Genomic DNA, 27436 nt, shown 5'->3' with positions numbered 1-27436 from the left:
AGGCCTTTATACGACGGCTAACGGTCCCATGTTTACTCGCCGGTCGACAGACCTGCTCCTGTGTTCCCGTCGCTTACTAAGAGCAAGCGACCAGCATCTGCCTTTGTAAACGACGACCTCAATGTTCGTAACAAGTACGAGTAATATGTGAGATCACGCAACTTTGGTCTTAAAAATCGATCGCTTGCACAAGTCGGTGAGAGATCAGAATAGCGGCCCTTCCATTTAGGTATCCCGTGTTTATGTTGATGCTGTAAATCAGCGTTATCTCATCAGATATCATTTGAATAATAAAGTCATTACCTTTGTAGGCTATTTATATAAATTTCTCTGCGCATGTGTTACAAAAGATGCTTACCATTATTATAGGTCATTGTATTCTATGCATCTGTAGGTATATTTAGTTAAATTCAGTAAACACCAGAAGCCGTATATTGATTTAAACTACTGATGTGCCGACGGAAAGTTTCCAAAATTCTGAAATTTTCACATAGGAAAACTTCGGAAACTTTCCATACTTTGTATGGACAATTGTATGGATGGAAACTTTCCATTTCATAAATTTAAATTCCCTTTAATTTTCGTGAAAGTTTCGTGAATTTTTCAAGAAATTTAAGATTTTTTTGGAAAGTTTCCGCAATTTGCACATCACTAATTTAAACTAACACGATTTGCACTCATAATTACAATTAAACACTTACATCTATATTGGGCCCGACTTTAACGTTTAACTTACATTTGGTTGGGGCCAAAATATAAATGTAAGTGTTTACGCGATTAAGGCCGGCAACAGACAGTCTTAAAAATTCATAATCTTAAAAAAAAATTGTATGCAAATTGACAGTTCAAACTGACACTGACAGATCTGTCAGTGTCAGTTTGCATACAATTTTTTTTAAGATTATGAAAATTAAGACTCGTCTGTTGCCGGCCTAAGTCCCGTTTTGTTCTAAAATTACCAGAAGTCGTATTCAATAATATAAGCATGAAAAAAAGATCTGTAAACACTATATCTATCGCAAATAAAGAATTATGAATTATATGAATTATGAATTATAAAAAAATTGCGTGTCAAATTTTTAGAAAAGGTCCCATAAAAACCTAAATCGTTTGAATTGTTACCACTCGTTTAATTTTCGAAGAAGGAAAGCATCCATACTAATATTATAAATGGGAAAGTGTGTGTGTCTGTTTGTTTGTCCGTCCTTTATGGCAAGACGGGGCGACGAATTGTCGTGATTTTTTAAGTGGAGATAGTTAGAATAGAAGACGGATAGATAGAGATAGAAGACGAATATCCGACTTTCGTTTGACCTTGACGCGGTTAGAGGTCGCGTATGAATATTCAGCGCAGGCGCGGGCGCAGGGAAAGTTCTTTGTGATCTTCAGGACTGTTATTATCGTCGGCTACCGAGCATTTCGATCTGTGTTGTATTATCTGTATAGTTAGTTAGTTGTACCGGGCATTTTCCGCAAGACGACAACCATTGTGCATATTTTGCGAGATCATTAACTTGGCAGTCAAATTTCAATAGTATTCATCACCCCCGTTCCTCCCGTGGCCCGTGGGTGTCATAGAAATCGACAGTGTATTGCGAGCGATGGCCTAGAAACCTGGTAAATACTGTAATATTACATTTTCTACAGTGTCACTGAAGTTGAACCCATCTTGTGGATACAGGCGTCACATGTGAGTTTATGTAAAGAAACAAAAGCAACTTCCTAAAATATTCAATGGTCATACTTATAATGGTTACTACACCGGTTCTTGTTGTATGAATATCATCCTGAGGGTGCGCAGTGTCATTCAAAACTACACAAAGAATGACATTGACATGTCAAGTTACCCTATGAGTTATTATGAGGATGTATCCTGTATCGCATCGTGGTCGTGGACGAGTCATTCATAAGTGTTTTGGGATGTATCGAAAGTTAGGTACGATTCTTATGTAAAGATTTATAATGATAAATATAGGTTAGAATATATAATTAGACTTGGCTCACGAGATAACCGCCATGCGGGATGTTGATTCGATGATCATTGTTCCGATAGTAGTTTCAGCGAACGGTCTTATAGCTATGAGTCTCGACCAACACCTTAAGAGACTCTCGCTAGGTGGCTGGACCAAGGGTCAGATGCAGAAGGCGGTGATCTTTGACACGGCGCGTATAGTCTGACGGTTCCTCTCTTTGCAGCCCTAACCACCGGCAGCTTGGGCCCTGCCCACTCGTGGCGTCTTTATTAACCATTTCGCCTCAAATTGTTACCCACGCCACTCGTATTTTTTGACCTCCTTTAAACGCCTGTTGCATAAAATACTATTTAATATGCATTGTATAATTTGAATGAAATAGTAAGTCGGACTCCTGACTTAGGTACTTACTGCCTATCACGCATATGCAACATCTACACTCTGTTATGGTATCATCTTCTAGGGTAAGGGAAGCGAAGGCTCTATACAGTATGGTGATTTTGGGCATCCGAAAACGAAAATAATTAACTGAATAACTTTTAATATTTTAGTGTAAGAATAACTCCTGATGTGTATCATGGAGCGACATCGTCTCTTAGACTAAGCTCAATAAATAAAGATTAAAAAAAAAAATCTTCTAGGGTACCTAACTCAACTGGTGAAATGGTCTTTAACGCTCAGAAAAAATATTTGTGCTCTGCTTATGGAGAAAAGATGACTGACTCATGTAAGCAATATTTTATAAATTTGAAAATATTGACTATGCCATGTTTGTATATTTTAGAAATCAGAATGTGCGTTAAATTAAATATAAATCAATTTCCTGCTTATAAGCATGAGTAGCGTCACAAAATCGCCTATCAGCAATCTAAAGAAGCCTTGCGTGCAAAGAGTGTTTATGGGACCTAAACCACAGTATAATAAAATAAAGAGTACCTATTACTATCGTACAGTATTGCCACTCCCGCTCCCCGCTGAAAGGACTGCCCACCCGCTCTTGGTTACCTCACAGTTACCGCCTGTCAAAAACGGGAACAGTCGACCTGTCATATCCATAGATTTAGAATTATTAAACTAGATTGTTTAGTTAGGTCAAAAAGTGTGTCCACATGAGAGGTAATTGTTTGGGCTGGTGTCCCTCTCGCACTTGCTGACAATGTCAACATTATTCAGTGACGTCATCACTGTCATAAATTGGGGATACCAGTAAATTTTCAAAGTTACTACTAAATCTACTAACACCCAATTGAAAGTATTTTTTAATTATACAAATCTTTGATTTACTGGCATCAAAATAATTACATTACAATTATTTTCAAATTTTTTGAAATATATCGAAACCCTAGTTTGAATATAACATTAAAATAAAATAAGAAGTTATAGAGTCAGGTAATATACAGATAAAAATACTACTAATATGGGAACCTCATTAACACTGGCAACACGTGCGAGAGGGACACCAGCCCAAACAATGCCCTCTCATGTGGACCGTTTTCGCTAGTCTGATACGATCGACTTTCTGTTTCAGCAATAAGGTTTAATTTCGTATGGCAAAAAATGTGATTGAGCTGTCCCCTGTAAAGGTCTTTGGTCATATCTCACTCATACACGCATGGTACGCGTTCACCTACACGAGCTTAGAATGTGTGCTAGGAACGCGCCTCATTTATATAATTTGATCGCCCGTTTCCGAGACGTGCCTAAACTTTACAATAAGTTACCCAATTTAATAAAATAACCCTAAAATAATATTTAAACTTTATGCCGCACATTTATTAAATAAATATAAGTATTTGTGGGATGTGATGTGTATTGCATGTGAGAGTGAGAGTATAACATTCAAGCTAGTGTCAAGTGATTGACGGCACATGTCAAAACAAATAACATTAGGAATTGGTTAAGGCTGTCACACACGTGTTCAGTAAATATCTTTATTTTTTTAATAACTCGATAACCGTAAGTTAAGACGCTAGTTTCTTAGGCCCTTTTGCACCAATCAGTTAACTCAGGGTTAGTGGGCTGTCTAATTCCATTGGTGGGTTAAACCTCTGGTGAGAAATTAATTGTATTTGATATACTTAAAGAACTTTCGCACAAAGTTAACGGAATTCAATAAAAACACCGTGTATATAAGATTTCGCGTGCCCTATAGCTGGCATTGTACTTACTTTTTATTTGTTTGATAGGTATCATCAATTTGACTGTATTTTTGCAAATAAACGATTTGATTTGATTTTATAAGCAAACTAGAGACATTCCGTTAGCGCGATTTTACCGTAACGGCGACACCTATGCTCAAAGACAAACAATTTCATATGTAGCATTAGCAAATCGAATAGCAGTTAATGCGAGGAAACCAGACTAATCCCAATACAGGGCCAAGTCACCCTTCGGGTTGGAAGGTCAGAAGGTAGTCACTTTCGTAAAATTTTGTGCATACGCTAAATCTTGAGATTAGTTGTCAAAACGAACCCTAGGCTCCCATGAGCCGTGGCGAATGCTGGAATTATGACATTGACTACAAGTTCTAAAACCTCTCTGAGATCGTGACACTCAAATCTAACCTTTAATACTATGACATTATGAACCAGAGCACGCGTCTGGGTGAATGAAATCTATACTAGTATAATACTAGTACTATCTAGTACTAGTAATGTTATAAATTGCAAATTGTGTGTGTCTAAGTTTGTTTGCCCGTCCTTTACGGCAAAACGGAGCGACGAATTGTCGTGATGTTTTAAGTGGAGATAGTTGAAGGAATGAAAAGTGACATAGGTTATTTTTTGTCTCATTTTAACGCGGGCGAAGCCGCGGGCAAAAGCTAGTTAACTATAAAAACGTTGGCCATAGTCTAGGTAAATTAATTGTTTTCATTGAGATTAAATATTCAAATCAATTCTGAGGAATTTGGGTCTCGGGATGTAGGTAAATATTTTATTATCTGAAACCGTTAGGACCGCTATCAAACGAGTTACTTTTATTTTTACTGGTTTGATGCTCGAATATTGGATGTAGGCGTTATCAATATATTCGGTCTAGTATTTGAATTTGATCTGTTTATGAGATAGGAGGCAAATAAGCAAACAGGCCACCGGATTGTATTGTAAGCGATCACCGCCGACCATGGACACCCGAAGCACCAGAAGGGTTGGAGGTGCGTTAACGGTGCGTTGGACACGTGAAATTTCTATCATAAGTATATTAACTCTGGATACGATACGCCCAACGATTTTATTATTTGCCCAACTACATTTATGAGAAGATTGGTGCGATCTGATACTACTTAGCTATAGCTAGGACTTACCAAATTATTTTTTAGCTTTTAGTACAGTATCAAGAACGATTTAATACTGGACTGACAAAGCCCATACAAAACAGCGTACCCCTAAAATGTATGGGCCTCTTGGGCTTAAAACTAGATCGTAGCCTGGAAGTGGCCAAAATCATATTTTCCCCAAATATTTTTGCGTGATTTTATTTTTTATAAGAACAAATGACATATTTCTTTATTTTAAAATCATGATATCACGTCAATACACATTTTGAATAAAATTTTGTAGGCATCATCAGTGTACTTTATGATAGTATTTAATACTTAGGTGGCGCTAAAAAATCGAGGTACGATTCTTAGTTTGCAGTATGTAAATCCAGACTAATATTATAAATGGGAAAGTGTGTGTGCCTGTTTGTTTGTCCGTCTTTCACGTCAAAACGGAGCGACGAATAGACGTGATTTTTTAAGTGGAGATAGTTGAAGGGATGGAAAGTGACATAGGCTTCTTTTAGTCTCTTTCTAACGCGAGCGAAGCCGCGGGCAAAAGCTAGTCCTATATAAATAATCCTTGACAGCACCTACCCACCTAAATTATTTTTATTGTAATAAAACCGTTTAAAATAGAAACCTTTTTTTATATTATTTTTTTCGGATAATTCTCTAATCTTAACCTACTTATTTAAGTACTATTTATTATAATCCTAATTTAAGAAGACGTATTTTTAGTTCAGTTCCATGATATCGAAGCCTGATTGGTAACTGGTTGTCGTAGGTATGTTTTGATTATTTCGAAGCAGGGCGTTGACCCCTGTTGCATCGTGTTTGTGCAGGGTTACCCTGCTTTACGATTATAGCGTGTTGTATGTAATATATGTAGTATGTGCAAGTTGCATAAAAATCACAAAAAGTTCTCTGAAAAATTAAGTAAATTTGTTTCGCAATTTAAAAGTCTAAGTCTAGTTAAAAAAATATTGGAGATAAATTATGCAGCGCAGCAGTTAGTTGTGATAAATTGATGGTTTGTTTTGATACGAATTATCGTCAAAACCGTAGTGGATATCTCCGAATGATATATATACCTATGACGTTTCAAAATGTATTTGTTTGCATGGACTTGTGGGGTTACACATGTCTGTATCTTACTGAAATCATGGGCGTCGCGTCGGAAAGAAATAACTAAAAGATGAATAATGTAACATATATGTCCTGTACAACCACTAGTCAAAACTACAATTGTCGACGCTCTTTGTCGTACGATAAGCAATAAGCTCTGTCGCGCTAATTACGACACAAGACCGATAAATATATAGATTGCGACTACTGTATGATTACTATGATTATATGGCCATATGAGCCTGTATTGCGTTCAAATTGCCAAAAATGTATGTAGGTAAGTAAATACCTACCTAAAAAAATGGCTTGTCTGTTAATAATACCACGGCAGCGGCCGTAGCGGCCCTGCGCACGCGTCCCGTTACGCGCAGGCGCCACATTTGAAACGAGTTTTTTTGTGAATTTGTTTTTTATTATCGATAGCGCCTGTTTCTGGGTTCGGTACGGTTAATATTGAGAGCATTATATACTGCTAATAAACCTCAGGATGCCGAAGACCGGGCAAAGTGGAGAAGGCTGAGCAGGAAAGCGGACCCTGGCGCTAGGCCGGGAAAACGCTAGGTTGAAGAAGAAGAAGAAATACGCCTTCAAAAAATAGGCGCGTTAGAAAACACGGAGAAACTAATAAAACAAAAAATAAACCTTTAAATGAAATCAGATTTCTTATCGGATTACGAACAAAAATAATTGATTTGTTTATAATTTGGATGTTTAGATTATTGAAATCCGATAAGAAATCTGTTAAAATAATGAAAATTAAATAATTACGCATTATTGCTGAAACAAAATTTTAGGCGATAACGTAAAGACAGTGGCAGAAGGCTGTGGAATGAGCTCCCTGTCGAGGTATTCCCGATGAACTACAGTATGGGGTTCTTCAAAAAAGGAGTGTACAAGTTTCTAATGGGTCGGCAACGCGCACCTGACACCCCTTGAGTTGCAGGCGTCCATAGGTTGCGGTGACCGCTTTCCATCAGGCGGGCCGTATACCTGTTTGCCACCGACGTGGTATAAAAAAAAGACATCTTAGCGTTGGCACCCCATTTATTATAGTCTCTAGAGGTATTGAACTTTTATCGAAAATCTACAACTTTATTCGCTGTTAATCATAAGAAGGTAAAGGTCCGTCCACAAGCTCCTCCATGGGCACGGCGAGGAAGAACTTCTCAATGGCCCGCACGACCGTCTCCGTCGCGAAGTCTATGATGGGCTTCCCGAACTCGTCGGCGATCAGTCGCCAGTTCTCGTTTATAAACGTCAGTACCGTGTTGCCTGGAAATAGATGAAGAATTAAGAAAGTCGGAGATATACATATATATAAGGCATGTTGAATCCATTGTTGATTTTAAAATGATGCGACTTTGACGTCTAATTTGTACAATGTACACGTCCAATGTTTACTAAAATAAAATTTTAGTAAACATTGGTTTTATGCTAAATATTACAGGAAAAATATAATCGTGTTTGTATTTTGAATACTTTTTTTTTAATTCACAAAAAACTTTTCAGATTTTTACTTTCAATTTACCCACCCTTGCGGATGTATATCGTACTTCAAATTAATACGAGATGTTACGTAAACTATCTTCTGTCCAATAAAGTAAAAACTGTTTAAATCGGTTAACATTATAAAGAATTATCCCTGAAAAACCAGGTCGCGCAAGTTAGTTAGCAAATTGACCGGGAGATGGTGCTATACACAATAATACTCATTAGTGCCTATACTTTTGTCTTCTAGTCAAGTCACAGTTATATGAAAATATGAGATCATTTTTACTAGGTAGTTTGAAAGAAAGTTTGTACGGAACCCTCGGTGGGCGATGTAACTAAACCTCCGCTCACCTTACTATTTACTTACTTACTTGACTAATCAACAGTATAGCTAACCCCCCTTTAAATATACCCCGTAAATTTGGCCTTGTGATCGTCTAGCGTGAATAAGTAGAACCCTTCGACGTGAACCGCGATAACCTAGATCCTTTAATGAGTATCAGCTGTATTTTTGACTAATTTTTAAAATTTTATTTATTTATATTTTAAAGAAGAATAAAGGTTATTGTAGCATAATAATATAGTGTTATAGAAGAGTATTTTATCAGATTTAGGCCTAGAAAGTTATATGTGAGAAAATTAATGACGTAATGAAGAAATTTTAAAATAAAAGTTAGTGAGTGAAACATACATGAAATAAATATTAAAAAATATTTTGGTAATCATCCGCTACGCCTTATTAGTGGTCCCGGCTTGGGCAAGGGCTTGCGATACGGTATGGGACCCCTGACCTGATCAAACCACTTTATCAGGATCCTAAGCAAGTAAGCCTGAAGGGCTATCTATCTAAAAACTAACCCCTTTTGTTTTGTCTCTTTTTCCCTAGCTAAACCCCCTTTCCCCAATACTGCTAATAGACCATAACTTCTCGATTCTTCTAATGTTTTATCGAAACACCGAGCAGTTGCTAACTTTTATAAGAACTAAGTCTACTAACTTTTCTAAGCTTTTGACTTTCCATCAGTGGACGGCGCTCGCATGCCACTGGGTCCTATAACAAACCTATGCTTTTTATTCCAAAGAATAGTTTGTTTCCCTAACCAACTTGATAGAATTTACCTTGAAAAACCAGTTAGCAACACTAAGTGTCCCGCAGCCACACCGAAAAATCAGAAATTGCTACCACAATTATTAATTTCACTCAAATAAATTAAGTAATAAGAGATTTTATAAATTACCAGTTTTACCACATATTTTAAGATAGTAAACACCACATTTAAAGTCCATTTAAACCATGCAAACAGTAGTAGTTAAATTATTTCTCCACAATACACGCTGACCAATTATATTCCAAAACCAATCATAAAAGAACTCTACTTTCATAGAAATAGTGTGTGACTCTACCCTAATCCTATCGTTTTCCCTACTCTAACATATCTGAAACACAGACCCTCACTTACCATAGATCTTGTGTTCAGAATATGTACAAGTGTATCCCTACTAGAACTGTACAGTTCAGCCAGCGAAGCTGAGATAGGCAACCTATAGGCTTGTGTTCTGATCCCCCCCTCTGCTCTTGCCCGCGGGCTAGGGTAGCAGAGAGTAGATCGCCCTATCCGTGTATATATCCAGTATTCTAGGACACACCAGTACCAGCCACATGAGAGACCCAGCTGCGATCAACTTTACTTAGATGTGGATCAATCACAACCGAAATCCCCAGCAACCAACGCCAGCATGGACTAGAGCACCGAGTAAATAAATATATATAAATATAGGACCCCAGCCTCAAATACTGCCGACTTCAGTGAGCAAGGATTACTCCTAATGCCTTTCGTCAATCGTGAAAGTCCTCACTTCCATCTAACAGTTGGACTCTTTGAGACCGGTGAGAAAATACGCTTTTGTAAGTATATAAAAGCGTCCAAGCCCTCCACTTGGAACAAAAGACCCCTAAACGCCTCTTATTTGACACCGTAAGGGAAGAAGCGCCTAGCCGGACAACAGTCTGTCACAAACAATGATCTGGCTTATAACTTTCACAAAATAACCCCATAGAAAATTACTAAATTCAATTTTACTGACCAACTAAACAAACGAGTGAAGTTTCCTTTACGTGCTATAATCTAAGCTTAGTTTTGCAAGAATTACTCCCTACAAAACCAAACACAGACTTATCTCCAAGCACCAGCCATACATCGACCCAGTCTTTGTATTGCTTGACGGCACTCATGAAACAAAGCACAGAAAACTTCACTATACACATTAATTTAATTGTAACACTACACTATAAATAGAACACTAAAATAACCCCACAACTGACAGTAAAGCAATTCCACCACAGGTCTAAGTTCAACTGTACGACGATATTGTCCTCCGCACAATCAAACAGAGACACAATTTCAAAGTTTACAATCACTTAGAATAATTTCCAAGTAAAAACAAACAGAGAAATAATAGCAGAACAACTTCACTCACCAGTAACACACGAAAGCCAGAGACACTGTTAGTCTTGTGGATATTTTAAGAATGACACGCGTCGGCTCGCTCCGACCCTTTTATAGATAAAAATGAGCGACAAAAGAGCTACAAAAGAGCGACAAAAGGGCTACAAAAGGGCTACAAAAGAGCGACAAAAAGGCTACAAAAGAGCGACTGGCTACAAAAGAGCGACAAAAGGGCTACAAAAGAGCGACAAAAGAGCTACAAAAGGGCTACAAAAAGGCTACAAAAGAGCGACAAAAGAGCTACAAAAGGGCTACAAAAGAGCGACAAAAGAGCTACAAAAGGGCTACAAAAGGGCTACAAAAGAGCGACAAAAGAGCTACAAAAGGGCTACAAAAGGGCGACAAAAGGGCTACAAAAGGGCTACAAAAGAGCGACAAAAGAGCTACTGGCGACAAATAACAATGGATAGCCGCTAAATTACACTTATAAGAAAAAGGTCGTAACTGTTTTGTTTACTAAGTCGTACGCCTTAGGCATTAATGTCCAAGACATCTCAGCATGTACGTTTTTGCTTCTCAACAGTAACATCTGCATGACTGCACGTGTTCCAAAGTGATATAGGAATAATTTTATTGATACCTAGTTAAGCGACGAAGAGTTATGTATTGCGGTTAGTATAGGTATGCAGATATTTTTTTTGTTAAAGGGTTTTAATTAGATTTGTAGATCAAATACGCAGTAAAATATCATTTTTGTTTCTAAATGCTACATTAAACACATCCAGAAAGTATACTACTAATCATTATGAACTTTTATGACCTGTGATTGAAATCAAGACATAATATCGGAACGTTACGCAGCTGACAACTGTCAGTGTCAGTATTCCGTCCATGTGAACGTAGTTTGTTGATAAATACGTTTTTCCAACCTGTTTTGCATCAAATAATAGTGAATTTTATGAGTGAAGACGTGACTATACATGTGATTAAACATCACAGATATTATTTGTTAAAATATCCAATGAAATCCCAAAGAAAATATGCACCAAATAGTTGGTCAAGGAAAAGTTGATTCGCCGTAAGTTTTATATGTAATAACGAGTCCATTTCCTCATCATAGACGCTTGTTCTGTTACAACTCGCCCCCGATTGGATTTCTTTTATAAAATACAAAGTGGTTTGTAAAAAAATCCAATCTCACTTAGCAAAAGAAGCAATAAAATTGAATAAAAGAATAAAAGAAAAATATCTCTAGATCAGTCGGAAATATCCCCCCATTTCTAATCGTGTAGTGTGTATTCCAATACTATGCAACTGCTAGCGACTCAGTTTTGAAATCAGCTCATTAGAATCTCGACAATGAACCATGATAACTCCTTTCTCAGAGTCCACGCATCGCCAGGGATACCAGGTTGTGAATCTGATAGGTCCTATTAACCCGTTCTTGCTAGCTCGTTCCCCGGTCGCGGCGAATATTCATTCCATCCACACTGTTGGACCGGAATAATTATCGTAATAATTTCAACGAGTTCACAATAACTTCCCACGCAATTACGAAGAAACCTTTAGAGCTCTCATTATAAGTCCAGAGCCTTCAATCTCCATTGTCGGAACTCAAACCAATTTCTCTACCTAATCACTCCAGCCACATGTTTTGGCGCATGTCTCATACTTGAATAAAATATACCGACTTAAAGTTTGCTGGGGTGTTTTTTTTTTATAAAACAAACCTTAAATGACATAAGCATGTACCTCAACTCGGTACCATATCATGATCAAATGAAGAAATGATTTGATGATACTAAACTTCACATATTTGAACACATAACAAGGAACCAAATATTGAAAAGAGCCTCGTTCTCACTAGACGGTTATCGGCCCTTAAATATGTCGATTGTCAAATACATCCCATTCAAGATGAGGTGTGTGGTTTTCGTATGGGTCTTATTACCTTGTGTAGTAGTAGTCACAAAAAACTACCCTTGAAATGGGTCGAATCCATTGGATTTTAACCTAACCAATAAGAATTTTATGACTAATGTGTTCCCAAAATTCCCCCCCTTGTTTGTTCCCGCAAATTCCGACCAAACTAGTTTCGACTACTTTCCAGCGCTGTCTGTCTGTATCAATCCACTCATTCCATAAAAAAAAACATTCGAGACAACCTTCATATCTTACATCCATCATATCCAGCCATTCAATCTATCAAAACATTCATACATCTATAAGCATTCATCACCTCTAAATTATACACATACACTCGTTCATTCCTCCTCAATTACGCTTTCACTCGATTGTTTACAGAAAGCCAACGCTTTTAAAAGTAGTCAAAATAAAGAATAAAAATAGAAATAGAAACTAGATAATAATTTTAAAAGTTTACCTATCCCATTTTACCCTTCTCTACCCTGGCTCGAAGACAAAGAAAATTTTATTTTATTTATAAGAGGTCCTACGTTCATCATTTATAAAGTAATTACTATTTAAAGTATTTGATTTTATAAAGTATTTACTAACCGCAAACCATTGGACAACATGTGAAACCTTGATCATAATCTCATCTGCTACAAAATTGTATGACGATCAAGCATACCAACTTAAGAACAATGACAGTTTGAGTATTGTCGCCAATAGAACACCTTTTGGCGGAGATATATGTTATCTATGGTTAAATTATTTTCTCTAATCTATCTCATGTTTACCGCTAAACCGCTTTGTCCGCGAAAAAATTACAGATCTATTTATGTATGGACCATTTTAGCGCTATACTGCCTACAACATGAATCTGTAATAACTTAAAACAAATGTTTTCCATTTAATATTTCAAATGTGGTCCGAAGAATAAACTTTCAGATCAATGTAAAATATGTTTGTGTCACTAAGTGAGTTTTAATTTTTATAACCTATAAATTCGTTAGAAAATCAGGCGAAAACGCGTTATTTTAATTCATTGCAATAAGTGTTAGGTGTACAGTAGACTTAGTAAAATCTAGCCTAGTGCAATGTGCAATGGACGTAAATAAACTGGATACTTAACTTTACAGCAAAGGTAAGCTTTTTGTTTTTACTCTTCAATCTGTCATGAAACACGAAACTCCTGAATACACCTCGTTTAAAGAGTAAACATCAAAAATATATTTTCAAATATTTTACTTGACCAAGGCTACCTAACTGTACTTGGAATTTATAAAATTTTTGCGGTTCCAAACAATGAAATGACTTAATTATTTTTCTGAGGCAAAGATAAAGATTGACGTTGGATTGGACACTTAAATAAAATTATGTAGACTGAAAATCTAGACTTAATATAAATATTGTTCTTGTTACAATGGGTTTAAACAATGTATGTATTAATTTTCAGTATATAAAATGGGCAATCAACACCGAACAACAGCTGTCGGTAAATTGCTAGCAGATTGGGAAATTTTTCCAGAGTGTCCTCTATGGACTGCTCTCTGTCTTAACGCTATCTCCAAGTAAGTACAAAATCATAGCCACTAAAAAGCTACTTTTAAACTTAATTAACCCTACTTAGTGAGTAAAACGACTCGGCAGGAAATCTTACATGACTTAGAAAAATGGGTATGGTAGGTCCTTTTTTTTTCTAACTGTGAGTGCAGTAGATAAATATAAACAATCTTAATGATACATATTTACATATAAGATTCCTTAAACATACATACACCCTATTTTAACAAATTTTTCAATATGTACAATTTCAGGTTTTACCCGAGAGGCCACGCTTCAGGTTGGACCGTCTTCCATATATCTACTGACTTCATATAAATGAAAGGTACTTATGTTTTATTATAATAACACGTTCTAATTATTAAATTTAAAAGTGAACAGCTCATGGCATCATTATCTAGAAAATTGAAGTGAAGCGTAAAGCAAAACGGCGAGGCATGAGCGACCGGATAAAAATCAAACTTAACTGACTCATCATCATTTTATTGGCTAAGCAAACTTCTTACTAACTTATTTATGTACTAACTCATGTAGTTATGAACTGCAAGGCAGAGGTTCTCAAACTTTTTAATATTTTTTTTTTTTTGTAAATTTTGCTGTATACTTTGTATTTTCTGACACAATATTTCTCACGGGCGTGTCTTAGTTCCAAAATTAAGGGACGCGCCCCCGTGAGTAGATAAATGAAATAATATTGAACCCTATTTGGCAGAACCTAACTCTAAAACAAAACACTTTTCTTACTCTATCTATAATATATAAACATTTCTAATGTCTGACTATTTCCTTTCAGTCTACTGAGGACTCACTGATCTACACTACCAGCTCATGCTCAACGTTTCTGAACCACAAAGTGATCAAACAATCCGGCTGCGCTCTTTCATATTAGGTGAGTTTACATACTGCATACTTTATGCTTTTCTGGACCTCAGTAAAATATGGTTTTATAATGATAATAGTGCTTATTATATAAGAGTATGCCTACTTAACAGGAATATTACAAATTCCAATCAATTTTCATGAAATTATTTGAGCAATTGTGACAATGATCAAGCAGTAGTGGAGTTAGGGTATGGCGAGGTACGACCTCCCAGATGCTGGTAATGCTAATATTTCGTAGTATATATTTGACATGGTTGTAATGAAGTGCAGTATGTTGGCATACTCCTGACTTGTGTAATATTGTATAAAGGCTGTGTACACAATCTACCGAACATAATGATTGTATGGTTTTACACTTACTATTTTAGACTAGCCTACAGCTTATCATGTGAGATAACGAACTCATGTCATATGGAGCTATTGCAAATCTTATTTATACATACATACTTATTTGTATTACTACAGTAAAAATGTATACCTATAGAAAGTTGAAATTCGTACAGTGGATTTAATTTATTGAAATAATTGGCAGATATAGGCTACGGCGACCTCTCACCATCAAGAGGGACGTATGCTTGTTTACTACGGATGTAATATGAAAATATATGATGACTTATAAGCTAATGAACTAAAATTAGTCCTAATATGATTTATACCTATATCTTAACAGACAGAAACCTATTCTTCTCACGGCTGCACTACAGTGACAATATTTGGTACAAACCGTAGTACAAACAATATGCCAAATTATTGTATGATGTATGAAATCCTGTGAGCCAATTTGTAGATTATAGAGTTACAACTGAAATGCAAACAAGCCATCCATCGAAGGATGTACTTGTCATAATACCACATGCGTGTAGCTATTCAGCATTCATAGAAAAATGGCGGGACGCCCCATATAATATTGTACTTCAGCGCGACAATGAATAATCGCGCCCCCATAGCCATTAGACTAGAGCCTATCTTCTTGTATTACTAGGTCTTAAATCTAGGGCTTAGGTATCCTAGGTTATCTGAGATAATATAGTCTTACACCTAGATTATGATAACGACCTACTTACTGTCCTAACAAGTAGTTATCCTGCCTATAAATGAAATTCTGTATAACAGACGTCTTCCAGGAACATACATAACATCAGAGAGTGTTCATGGACTATATAAGACAGCATCGAAGCTATCCGATCTCCAATGTAAAGCGCAAACGTGATGTAAAGCTTTCAAAATAGCCCTGAAGATGGCAGAACCTGCTATGAAAATGTACTAGGCCGATAGAGCACAATTTGTTTTGACATGAAATTCTATTGCTATTATACATAGTGTACACACTTATGTTTCCAATTCCGATTACTAGGTGGGAAACTCTTCTAAACTACTACAGCTCCGCGCCTTCTTTTATTTTAGGTACATGAATATTTTTTCTATAAGTACCTAGTATTTTACGTACTAGCCCCGCCTATACAACAGCTATAAAAACGTACATTAAGACACAGAGTAAATAATAGTACTACGCACAGGCGCAAGGGAACGTCAAGATGCGCCAATGCCAACAATTGCTACGTAGCAATGCAACCAAATGGCCTAATCGGGACGATGTTTAGTTCAACCACTACGATTATGAGTTAATTTTCTGGAAATAGATTTTGTCTAGGTTTACTACGCTATTTTAATTTTTATTTTTTTATTTTTCAGGTACCAAAGGAAAACGAAAATATCATTGGTTCTATACTGATGCATGACTTCGCTCGGAACGCGGCAAGAATTAACAATGGAAGAAAATACTACAGACGTGTTTATTAACAATAAAGTTATTTTTGTTTTTATGAAATAGCGATTGAATAAAAATATTAGGTATATGAGTTTTATTTAGAGATGAAATAAGTCAAGAAATACAGCACACCCACTCGTTTTCACAACAACAAATGTAGCCTGGTAAGGCTAATTCCTATTATTTATTTATAAACCTTGGTATCCAAGATGTGTTCTACAGAGCACATCTTAGATCCCTTGGGCACGGAACCAAATGTAACTAAACCTCCGCTCACCTTACTATTTACTTACTTACTTGACTAATCAACAGTATAGCTAACCCCCCTTTAAATATACCCCGTAAATTTGGCCTTGTGATCGTCTAGCGTGAATAAGTAGAACCCTTCGACGTGAACCGCGATAACCTAGATCCTTTAATGAGTATCAGCTGTATTTTTGACTAATTTTTAAAATTTTATTTATTTATATTTTAAAGAAGAATAAAGGTTATTGTAGCATAATAATATAGTGTTATAGAAGAGTATTTTATCAGATTTAGGCCTAGAAAGTTATATGTGAGAAAATTAATGACGTAATGAAGAAATTTTAAAATAAAAGTTAGTGAGTGAAACATACATGAAATAAATATTAAAAAATATTTTGGTAATCATCCGCTACGCCTTATTAGTGGTCCCGGCTTGGGCAAGGGCTTGCGATACGGTATGGGACCCCTGACCTGATCAAACCACTTTATCAGGATCCTAAGCAAGTAAGCCTGAAGGGCTATCTATCTAAAAACTAACCCCCTTTTGTTTTGTCTCTTTTTCCCTAGCTAAACCCCCCTTTCCCCAATACTGCTAATAGACCATAACTTCTCGATTCTTCTAATGTTTTATCGAAACACCGAGCAGTTGCTAACTTTTATAAGAACTAAGTCTACTAACTTTTCTAAGCTTTTGACTTTCCATCAGTGGACGGCGCTCGCATGCCACTGGGTCCTATAACAAACCTATGCTTTTTATTCCAAAGAATAGTTTGTTTCCCTAACCAACTTGATAGAATTTACCTTGAAAAACCAGTTAGCAACACTAAGTGTCCCGCAGCCACACCGAAAAATCAGAAATTGCTACCACAATTATTAATTTCACTCAAATAAATTAAGTAATAAGAGATTTTATAAATTACCAGTTTTACCACATATTTTAAGATAGTAAACACCACATTTAAAGTCCATTTAAACCATGCAAACAGTAGTAGTTAAATTATTTCTCCACAATACACGCTGACCAATTATAATTCCAAAACCAATCATAAAAGAACTCTACTTTCATAGAAATAGTGTGTGACTCTACCCTAATCCTATCGTTTTCCCTACTCTAACATATCTGAAACACAGACCCTCACTTACCATAGATCTTGTGTTCAGAATATGTACAAGTGTATCCCTACTAGAACTGTACAGTTCAGCCAGCGAAGCTGAGATAGGCAACCTATAGGCTTGTGTTCTGATCCCCCCCTCTGCTCTTGCCCGCGGGCTAGGGTAGCAGAGAGTAGATCGCCCTATCCGTGTATATATCCAGTATTCTAGGACACACCAGTACCAGCCACATGAGAGACCCAGCTGCGATCAACTTTACTTAGATGTGGATCAATCACAACCGAAATCCCCAGCAACCAACGCCAGCATGGACTAGAGCACCGAGTAAATAAATATATATAAATATAGGACCCCAGCCTCAAATACTGCCGACTTCAGTGAGCAAGGATTACTCCTAATGCCTTTCGTCAATCGTGAAAGTCCTCACTTCCATCTAACAGTTGGACTCTTTGAGACCGGTGAGAAAATACGCTTTTGTAAGTATAGAAAAGCGTCCAAGCCTCCACTTGGAACAAAAGACCCCTAAACGCCTCTTATTTGACACCGTAAGGGAAGAAGCGCCTAGCCGGACAACAGTCTGTCACAAACAATGATCTGGCTTATAACTTTCACAAAATAACCCCATAGAAAATTACTAAATTCAATTTTACTGACCAACTAAACAAACGAGTGAAGTTTCCTTTACGTGCTATAATCTAAGCTTAGTTTTGCAAGAATTACTCCCTACAAAACCAAACACAGACTTATCTCCAAGCACCAGCCATACATCGACCCAGTCTTTGTATTGCTTGACGGCACTCATGAAACAAAGCACAGAAAACTTCACTATACACATTAATTTAATTGTAACACTACACTATAAATAGAACACTAAAATAACCCCACAACTGACAGTAAAGCAATTCCACCACAGGTCTAAGTTCAACTGTACGACGATATTGTCCTCCGCACAATCAAACAGAGACACAATTTCAAAGTTTACAATCACTTAGAATAATTTCCAAGTAAAAACAAACAGAGAAATAATAGCAGAACAACTTCACTCACCAGTAAACACACGAAAGCCAGAGACACTGTTAGTCTTGTGGATATTGTAAGAATGACACGCGTCGGCTCGCTCCGACCCTTTTATAGATAAAAATGAGCGACAAAAGAGCTACAAAAGAGCGACAAAAGGGCTACAAAAGGGCTACAAAAGAGCGACAAAAGGGCTACAAAAGAGCGACTGGCTACAAAAGAGCGACAAAAGGGCTACAAAAGAGCGACAAAAGAGCTACAAAAGGGCTACAAAAAGGCGACAAAAGAGCTACAAAAGGGCTACAAAAGGGCTACAAAAGGGCTACAAAAGAGCTACAAAAGAGCTACAAAAGGGCTACAAAAGGGCTACAAAAGGGCTACAAAAGAGCGACAAAAGAGCGACAAAAGGGCTACAAAAGGGCGACAAAAAGGGCTACAAAAGGGCTACAAAAGAGCGACAAAAGAGCTACTGGCGACAAATAACAATGGATAGCCGCTAAATTACACTTATAAGAAAAAGGTCGTAACTGTTTTGTTTACTAAGTCGTACGCCTTAGGCATTAATGTCCAAGACATCTCAGCATGTACGTTTTTGCTTCTCAACAGTAACATCTGCATGACTGCACGTGTTCCAAAGTGATATAGGAATAATTTTATTGATACCTAGTTAAGCGACGAAGAGTTATGTATTGCGGTTAGTATAGGTATGCAGATATTTTTTTTGTTAAAGGGTTTTAATTAGATTTGTAGATCAAATACGCAGTAAAATATCATTTTTGTTTCTAAATGCTACATTAAACACATCCAGAAAGTATACTACTAATCATTATGAACTTTTATGACCTGTGATTGAAATCAAGACATAATATCGGAACGTTACGCAGCTGACAACTGTCAGTGTCAGTATTCCGTCCATGTGAACGTAGTTTGTTGATAAATACGTTTTTCCAACCTGTTTTGCATCAAATAATAGTGAATTTTATGAGTGAAGACGTGACTATACATGTGATTAAACATCACAGATATTATTTGTTAAAATATCCAATGAAATCCCAAAGAAAATATGCACCAAATAGTTGGTCAAGGAAAAGTTGATTCGCCGTAAGTTTTATATGTAATAACGAGTCCATTTCCTCATCATAGACGCTTGTTCTGTTACAGCGAGTCGGACTCGCACTTGGCCGGTTTTTTTTTCTTTGAATATGACATTTGTTTCAGTTTAAATTTACTCTAAATTGTAGACACATGATGATAATTAAGATGTTTATAAAACTTGTTAACATATAAACATACTCAATTCTGGATTGCCTTTGAAAAGGTTCGTTAGGTTGAACGAGGCATGTCCATAGTCGATTGTGTATTGGTAGCTCTTAGCGTGAAAGTGTTTCATCCCTTTCTCGTCTGGCACTATGGCGGTGTTGATCGTGACCTTCATTCTGAAGTTAGCTGTAAAGAAATGTCATTAAATTATACTGTCATTTTCAATCACATACTCAAAGTTGGTTCCTATTTGTCTGTTCCTATAGGGCATCGCATTTGATCGGGATACATTTTAAAGGGCAGAGTGGATGGCACCAGACTCACCAGAGTCCGGTACCAGGTCAAAGCTACAGAGGACGGGCTGAAGAAAATAATATTTGGCTGATCTGGGTACCTGGGGGGTTACCATGACGTGCTAAAGCCGTTCAGTTTAGGTTGAGAGAGAGGGACGGAGCTATGTAACTGCTATAGCTGTGTCTCTTTCTCTCAACCTAAACTGAACGTCTTTAGTACGTCATGGTAACCCACCTGGGCTCTTTAGTATTGGCACACCTCGGACACTGGCGATCAAATATATGAATGAGGCGCGTTCCTAGCACACATTCTAAGCTCGTGTAGGTGAACGCGTACTATGCTTGTATGAGTGAAATATGACAGGTCGACTGTTCGAGTTTTTGACAGGCGGTAACTGTGAGGTAACAGAGAGGGGGTGGGCGGCACTTTCAGAGGGGAGCGGGAGTGACCATACTGTACGATAGTACTCTTTATTATACTGTGGTATTGGCGTGAGCCAGACTGCGTCTCGATCAATAGGTACGTAGTGTCAACGATTGTCACTTCGGTTAGGCCTGGTGCCGTAGCCGAATGGCATATCTGCTACGCGAAATGAAAACGAACCTAGTCTGGCTCTGTCGAGCCAATACGCAAGAGCGATAGAGATAGATATCTACGAGCGTTTCGCTTCTTGAGCGTTAGTGCCATTCGGCTACGTGCCCTGTTGTGCCCGAAGAAGAAAGGATAAGAATTTAAGATGTCTTACTCATTTTTACTTTGAGGTCTCCATCTCCATCAATGGGCATGACTAGAATTCTCCCTTGAGCCTTGTAAGATCCCTTCAGTGTTAAGTTACCGTGGACCTCCATTATAAATTTGTGTTTTTTAAAATTAGATCTGGAAAAGAGAATCTATTAAAGAATTAAAGCCATGGGCTTAATAAGGCACATAATAAGGTACACATTTTGTCCTAGAAACTCGACGTAAAGCATATGGTTTAGACAGTATTGACTTAATCCTCCCGAGTACCAATTACGATTCCGGACAAATGCTACTAGAAAATTCACAAAGTGCGTAAAAGACGATACGATTGCGAAAAAAAATTGTATGGTGCGAACCTCAACGACACATGATCCACAAAGCAGAATATCTGGACATAGTCTAGCCCCTGTTATTTAAAAAAAATATAGTTCAGGATCTGTGTATGGCGGCCATTTAGAGAATGTGGCATGGTGCTTACTCTAACTCCGACTTTGATGTCGAATTTGACTATCATACATTGTTTATATCGATCTGGTTTAAGCACTGTTCAAACACCATGAATGTGAATTAGACTTTGGCCTATGGCTAATTTTTTTATCTGTTTCTCTCATCCTGCTAGCATCAAAAATTTACGGCAATCCGGAACGTTGCTCAAAATTGCGTTTTTTTAAATTATATAAATTCGCCGCATTTATTCTACAAGTACCCAATTGGAAAAACCATGAAGAGGACTCCTAACCTTTGTTTGTTGAAATCGTACAAAGAGTCATTGAAATATTCTCAAATTAAGCCAGATAGGGGTTGTCCGAAATTTATTTGCTAGACCTTAATGAAAGTACCATAAAGTCCCTAAAATAAAAAAAAATATCAGACCTTCTTATATCAAATAGTACTTACCAATACCTTAAGAGGGCTTTCGTGTTAAAAATAGTGAAATCGCAACCGAGCGCTCGATCATACTGTGTGTGGTATCAAATTAAAGAGCTTTGCGAGTAATTTATAAATATATATCACATTATAGGACTTTTTCTACTTGGTCTAACAAAATATGAGAAAATGTCCAAAAGTGGCAATAATTGTACCGGTGAAGGCTCGTTTTCAAAAAATTGGCAAAAATCAATAATAGCAATTTATAATCACTAAGGCATAACACCAATTTAAGTAAACGTTGCAGATTAATTTAGTACAAAACTTATTTCGATGTGATGTAGATTTTCAAAGAAATTGTCACTTAATTTTAGGTAATTTCTGAAAAAAATTGAATTCGCCTTAGGTAAACTAGCCTATTTCAAAAACTTAAAATAAAAATCTAGTCTGAAATGATTGTGGTACAGGATATACGAATTATAAATTTACCCGTTTTAATATTCAAAATTGTCCAAATTTTACAAATAAGATCGACTGATTCAGCTCTATACGTGTGTTTTTCTAAACGTGCATTAGAGAAAAATTCATAATTAATTTAGTGAGTTAGTTTTCAAAAATCCAGTCTTATAAAAATCAAGATAATAAGATGCTCTAACTGGAACTTGAATTAAATAAATCTATTGGATAACGGAAAGTGTAGTATTTCACCGACTAAAACTATCAATTTTACATTCTTTTGACGTTTTTTTTGAAAGCAGCCTTAAGATCATACTCTCGGAACATAATAATACAAAATTATGCACATGTCAACATTTAGACGAGGTTTGTTTTGTCCTTATACTTAACGATACAGTCCTTAATGTGACTTTAACTTGGAATTTAGATTGACTAATTTGTTAATTCTCAGAACATTTCAGTCAGAGCTTTATTAAGAAGACGTAAAGTTATTTATGAACACTCGTGTCTTTGACTTTATTAATTTTATCGTAAATATATTATTTTTTAACAGGAAGTCAATGAGTCAATCAATCAATCAATATAATTTATGGCAAACCATGGTATTAATTACATTAAAGATGTTACAATACGAAGGAGGTCTCATGGCACCCCGGTAGGATATGGCAATATTGGCAATTATACATTAATTATTTAGGTAAGTATATTTTGGAAATTCAATTGCCGAGGGATAGAATGGGATTCAAATATTTCTTAATATTTGTAAGCCGATAATAAATATCACGTGTGGGCCTAAAACAAAGAGAAGATGACGTCAATTAATACCTAATTAGTTAAAATCGATGCTTTGACCTTCATAAGACGTCATCAAAATTCGTAAATAAGGTGACGAACCCAATCATGGACAGTTTAAGAAAAAAAATCGCCTGTTTTTGATATTTCACTGATAAATGTAAAAATTCTACCGCCAAGCGTGTTAAATCTTGAATGTCCTATCCTTCTTCTACATTTCAAGCGTATTGCAGAATAGATACTCCTATTGGTTTCTTCATAGTTAACAAATTAAAACTAGGTGTTTTTTCTCCAATTATGGACGGCAGTTCTCCAGTAATGGATCCCCCATTATGGACAGTGAAATAAGTTTAAAATTTTACTTTTAAAGCCAACTGATACGCAGTGAGTCAATTTTATACACCATAAATACAATTAGTTTGGGTTATTTTAACATTGGATTGTTTCTTGTAAATTTTGGTTTTGTAAATTGTTCCTTGTCCATCATAGGAGGTAGGCAGTTTTTCGGGTCCAGTAATGGACACTTGCAAAATAACGTCATTTCTTTATATCTTTAGAGCAACAAACTAGTATGTTTTATACCTTATCTCATGCTTAATGCAGTAAGTAAAACGCATTCAAGATTACACCGTGCGTTATTTTTTAATTATTTTATACATGAACTCATCTCTCTTAGCAACATTACTAAGAATTCGTCTTGATATTTTTTTCAGTAAACTGGTGAATTTTATCTTGTCTCCAAATCCTTCAGAAATAACCGAATTAATTGAAACTTCAAAATTAAACAGCTCTACAACTTTAGTTTATGGTACATAGCCGTCAGTTTTTAGAAACTTAGTTTAGATACTTATTTTTAAGGATTTGTGTTTTTTTGTCCATAATGGCATCACCGTCCATTATGGGGTATTTTACCTTATAGTATTTATTTAACGAGATATTTGTCATTTTTCAAATTCTGTGTGTCTGTATTCTTTTATAAATTTTATTAAAAAGGTATTTCGTGTTCAATCCTTCACACATTGTATTGACTGTTGTACCTATGTATAGTTTAAGTTTCTTTCAACCCCTTTTTGCCAAGTGGCACTGAAACTTAGTAGTTCACGTGCTCTGCCTGCCCCTTTATGGGATACAGGCGTGATTATAATGTATGTATGTATCAGGTATGTATGTACAGTTTACATGTGTGGAGTTCATCCATAAAATAAACAAGATAACCGATTACAATCTGGGAGATCCTAGAGTACTCCACTATAAATTCTTATAAGTCTCGTCGACGTCTTAATTAACCCTTGGAGTGTCTGCCGGCTCCCGACCGATTACGTCAATCAAATTTGAAATTTGATTAATTAGAATAAAATTTTAATTCCAATGACTCAAAAATCAATCTGGCACCCGAGGAGTTAACACGTTCACTGCGAAACAGGTCATTCTGACCCTGTTCTGGACTTCCCCCTGGTGCGGCGACAGAAATGCGCAACTCTACTCTAGTGCGAAGCCCATATCGTTGTGATATTTTATAATTTTTATATAGTCAAGTATACGTTTATATTTGTCATTTTACACTCTATTTGACAGCATATAAATTAATAAACAGGTCACATAGGTATGTCCTGTTCGCACCAGTCTTAAACTTTTGTTATTCAGTGCGGAACAGGGCCTATAATGACCTGTTACGCACGACCTTGTATAGCACTGGAGCAAAGTGCAAAATGCATTAGTGTTGTTACCATATTATCAATCCACACGTTATTTTGTGGTGAAAAAATGTGTTTCGATTGTTTTAAATGAAATTCGTTAAATACAATATAACGCTTTTATACACAAAACGCTTACAATTTTGCTAAATATTATTACGTAAAAATATATTGTAAAAAGTTTAAATTGCTTGATGCAAAATATTTACTAAAATTTCTAAAAATCGTTTTTTAAATAATGTTAAGAGCAAAGTTAAAAGTTTTGGTTGTATATAAAAATTTGGTTACATTAAAGGTAAAGAAAGTAAGAATTGGATCGATATATTAGTTCGTTTACTTTCCTCATCACTACTAAATCATCGAAATTTTTACCTGTGCCCGTTCTGGCTGTGCGGTACAAGTCAATTTTGACCTGTTAATTAATTCGTCTATAAAATCTAAACGAACAGTCATCAACTTCGGCGAAGACAGTATTTTGTAGATTAGTTATTAAACATTGTTTCAATAAAATTTACTAAATGTGTATCTGGTAAAGGTATTTTAGGTAAAATATGAAACCCTCCTTACAAGCTGTAATTGACTTGTACCGCACAGAGAGAAAGCTCAATACAGGACTCTCATGGGTTGTAACGCACTGAGAGCGACTTCACAAAATCCGGCTCCGCAGTGAACGTGTTAAGCCTGTCAACCCTATTCAGGGCGGCGACGTTGTCGCTATGCAATTGCCCCAACGTAGCGTCGATCAGCAGCCCTAAAGTTGGTTGTCTTCAACGTTCGGGTGTTGTCGCTAAAAATACTAAAATACTCACTCAACATTATCAATCACCAGCTTCCTGAAGCCCGTCATTTTCCATTGTACATGGAAGCCTTGAGCCCGGGCAGCGGCAGCGACAGCTTCTCTATAGTGAACGGGTCCAGGGTCGGCACCCCCATGTCGGGGAGCCCCTTCACGAACTCGGGGAGGGCGTCTATAGTCGACTGTAATATGCACGCGTTGTTGTCTGCAGTGCAGGGGTGTATGAAATCCGCTGGAAAATTTTACACCACATTCACGTCGACAGGTCACAAATGTTTGTCAACCTCGGGTTTGCTTCAGTCAACAAAAACAATTTTCAAAGGGTACTTTTCTTCCTTGCTATGATAGCAAAGTGACCCTTTTCTGTTCATAGACACATTTTTGTATGTATGAAAACAATTATTTAATAAATGTATTTATTAATTGTTTTTACATAATTTTTAATTTTTTTTTATAACATGTACATTTCCTCAGGTGATGTGAAAAAAGCACTGGTGGCCTAGCGGTAAGAGCGTACGACTTTCAATCCGGAGATCGCGGGGAACCCCGGCTCGTACAAATGAGTTTTTCGGAACTTGTGTGCGAAATGTCATTTGATATTTGCCAGTCACTTTTCGGTGAAGGAAAACATCGTGAGGAAACCGGGCTAATTCTAATAAGGGCTAGTTACCCATTGGGTCGGAAGATCAGATGCCAGTCACTATCCTAATATTTTTTTTTTCATTTATTGAGAACACAAACAGTAAAAATAATAAATAAATAAAATATAACTTAAAATAGGTACTTACGAATCTTTGCAAGTCCCTTGTCAAGCACAAAAACTGTTATAAAGCATAACGTGTACAGATTCCACATTTTTAAAATGCAATTTTTATAAATATCTACAAAGAAAATAGGCAGCTGTAAATCGTGAAACGTATATACTTGGACTAAGACAATAGCATAACCTTACTCTGTTGTTAAATACAGATTTCTTACGACGTCATATTTTTAAGTGATAGAAACCTGTTTGTCATAAAAATAATAAGCAAGGATACAAAATATGTGACATGACCAGACGCCTTAGGGCAAATAGTTCAGGGCCGTACACTCTGCTAATTGAAAATTTATTAGTAGGTATTCCTTTCGCTTAATCTCCTACAGCCGAACAAGATTGTTTACACCAATGTGATAATTAAGTAGTAATTGTGTTTCGTACGTAAGAGTAAAAGGGCCAGGGTACGTAGCCGAATGGCACAAACGCTCACGAAACGAAACGCTAATAAATATCTATCTCTATCGCTCTTGCGTATTGGCGCGACAGAGCCAGACTACCTTTCGCGGCGTTTCGTTTTCGTTTCGCGTGGCAGAAATGCCATTCGGCTATGGCACTAGTAATTGTATCAACCACATTAAATTTGATATTAGAAACATCATCGTCACGCAACAGACGTCTATTGAACTTCCCATACAATAAAATTTAACGAACGCTTTAACGATGACAGATGGTTGATGCAACCAGCCCTAAACCTTAAAATGAATCGGTTTACTTCATCGATCCATGGTGAGTACTGTCTCTTTTTTTTTCTGGAAATGTATGTGACAAAACTGTCGTTTTCGTTACTTAAAATTGCAAAAGTGACAAAAGTGGTCGCGATTGGATAGCTACAATCACCTATCAAAATTAGACATTTGCAATCCACAGAGAGGTGAGAACCAAACTACCGTATAATAGGTACTTAGTAATAAAACAAAGTATGTTTTT

General features: G+C 36.5%; 1 protein-coding gene across 1 annotated transcript; it reads right to left on the bottom strand.

The window, feature by feature from the left end:
* Positions 1-7386: 7386 nt before the first annotated feature.
* Positions 7387-26638, bottom strand: LOC125235295 (circadian clock-controlled protein daywake-like). Its single transcript, XM_048141807.1, is given in 6 exon segments — positions 7387-7632; positions 20086-20238; positions 21092-21222; positions 25706-25728; positions 25731-25924; positions 26481-26638. Coding segments are annotated over 6 exon segments (738 nt in total). The 5' UTR covers positions 26548-26638; the 3' UTR covers positions 7387-7462.
* Positions 26639-27436: the final 798 nt, after the last annotated feature.

The sequence above is a fragment of the Leguminivora glycinivorella genome, chromosome 17, assembly GCF_023078275.1.
Source record: "Leguminivora glycinivorella isolate SPB_JAAS2020 chromosome 17, LegGlyc_1.1, whole genome shotgun sequence".
Classification (NCBI taxonomy): domain Eukaryota; kingdom Metazoa; phylum Arthropoda; class Insecta; order Lepidoptera; family Tortricidae; genus Leguminivora; species Leguminivora glycinivorella.
This window is presented reverse-complemented; position numbering and strand designations above follow the sequence as displayed.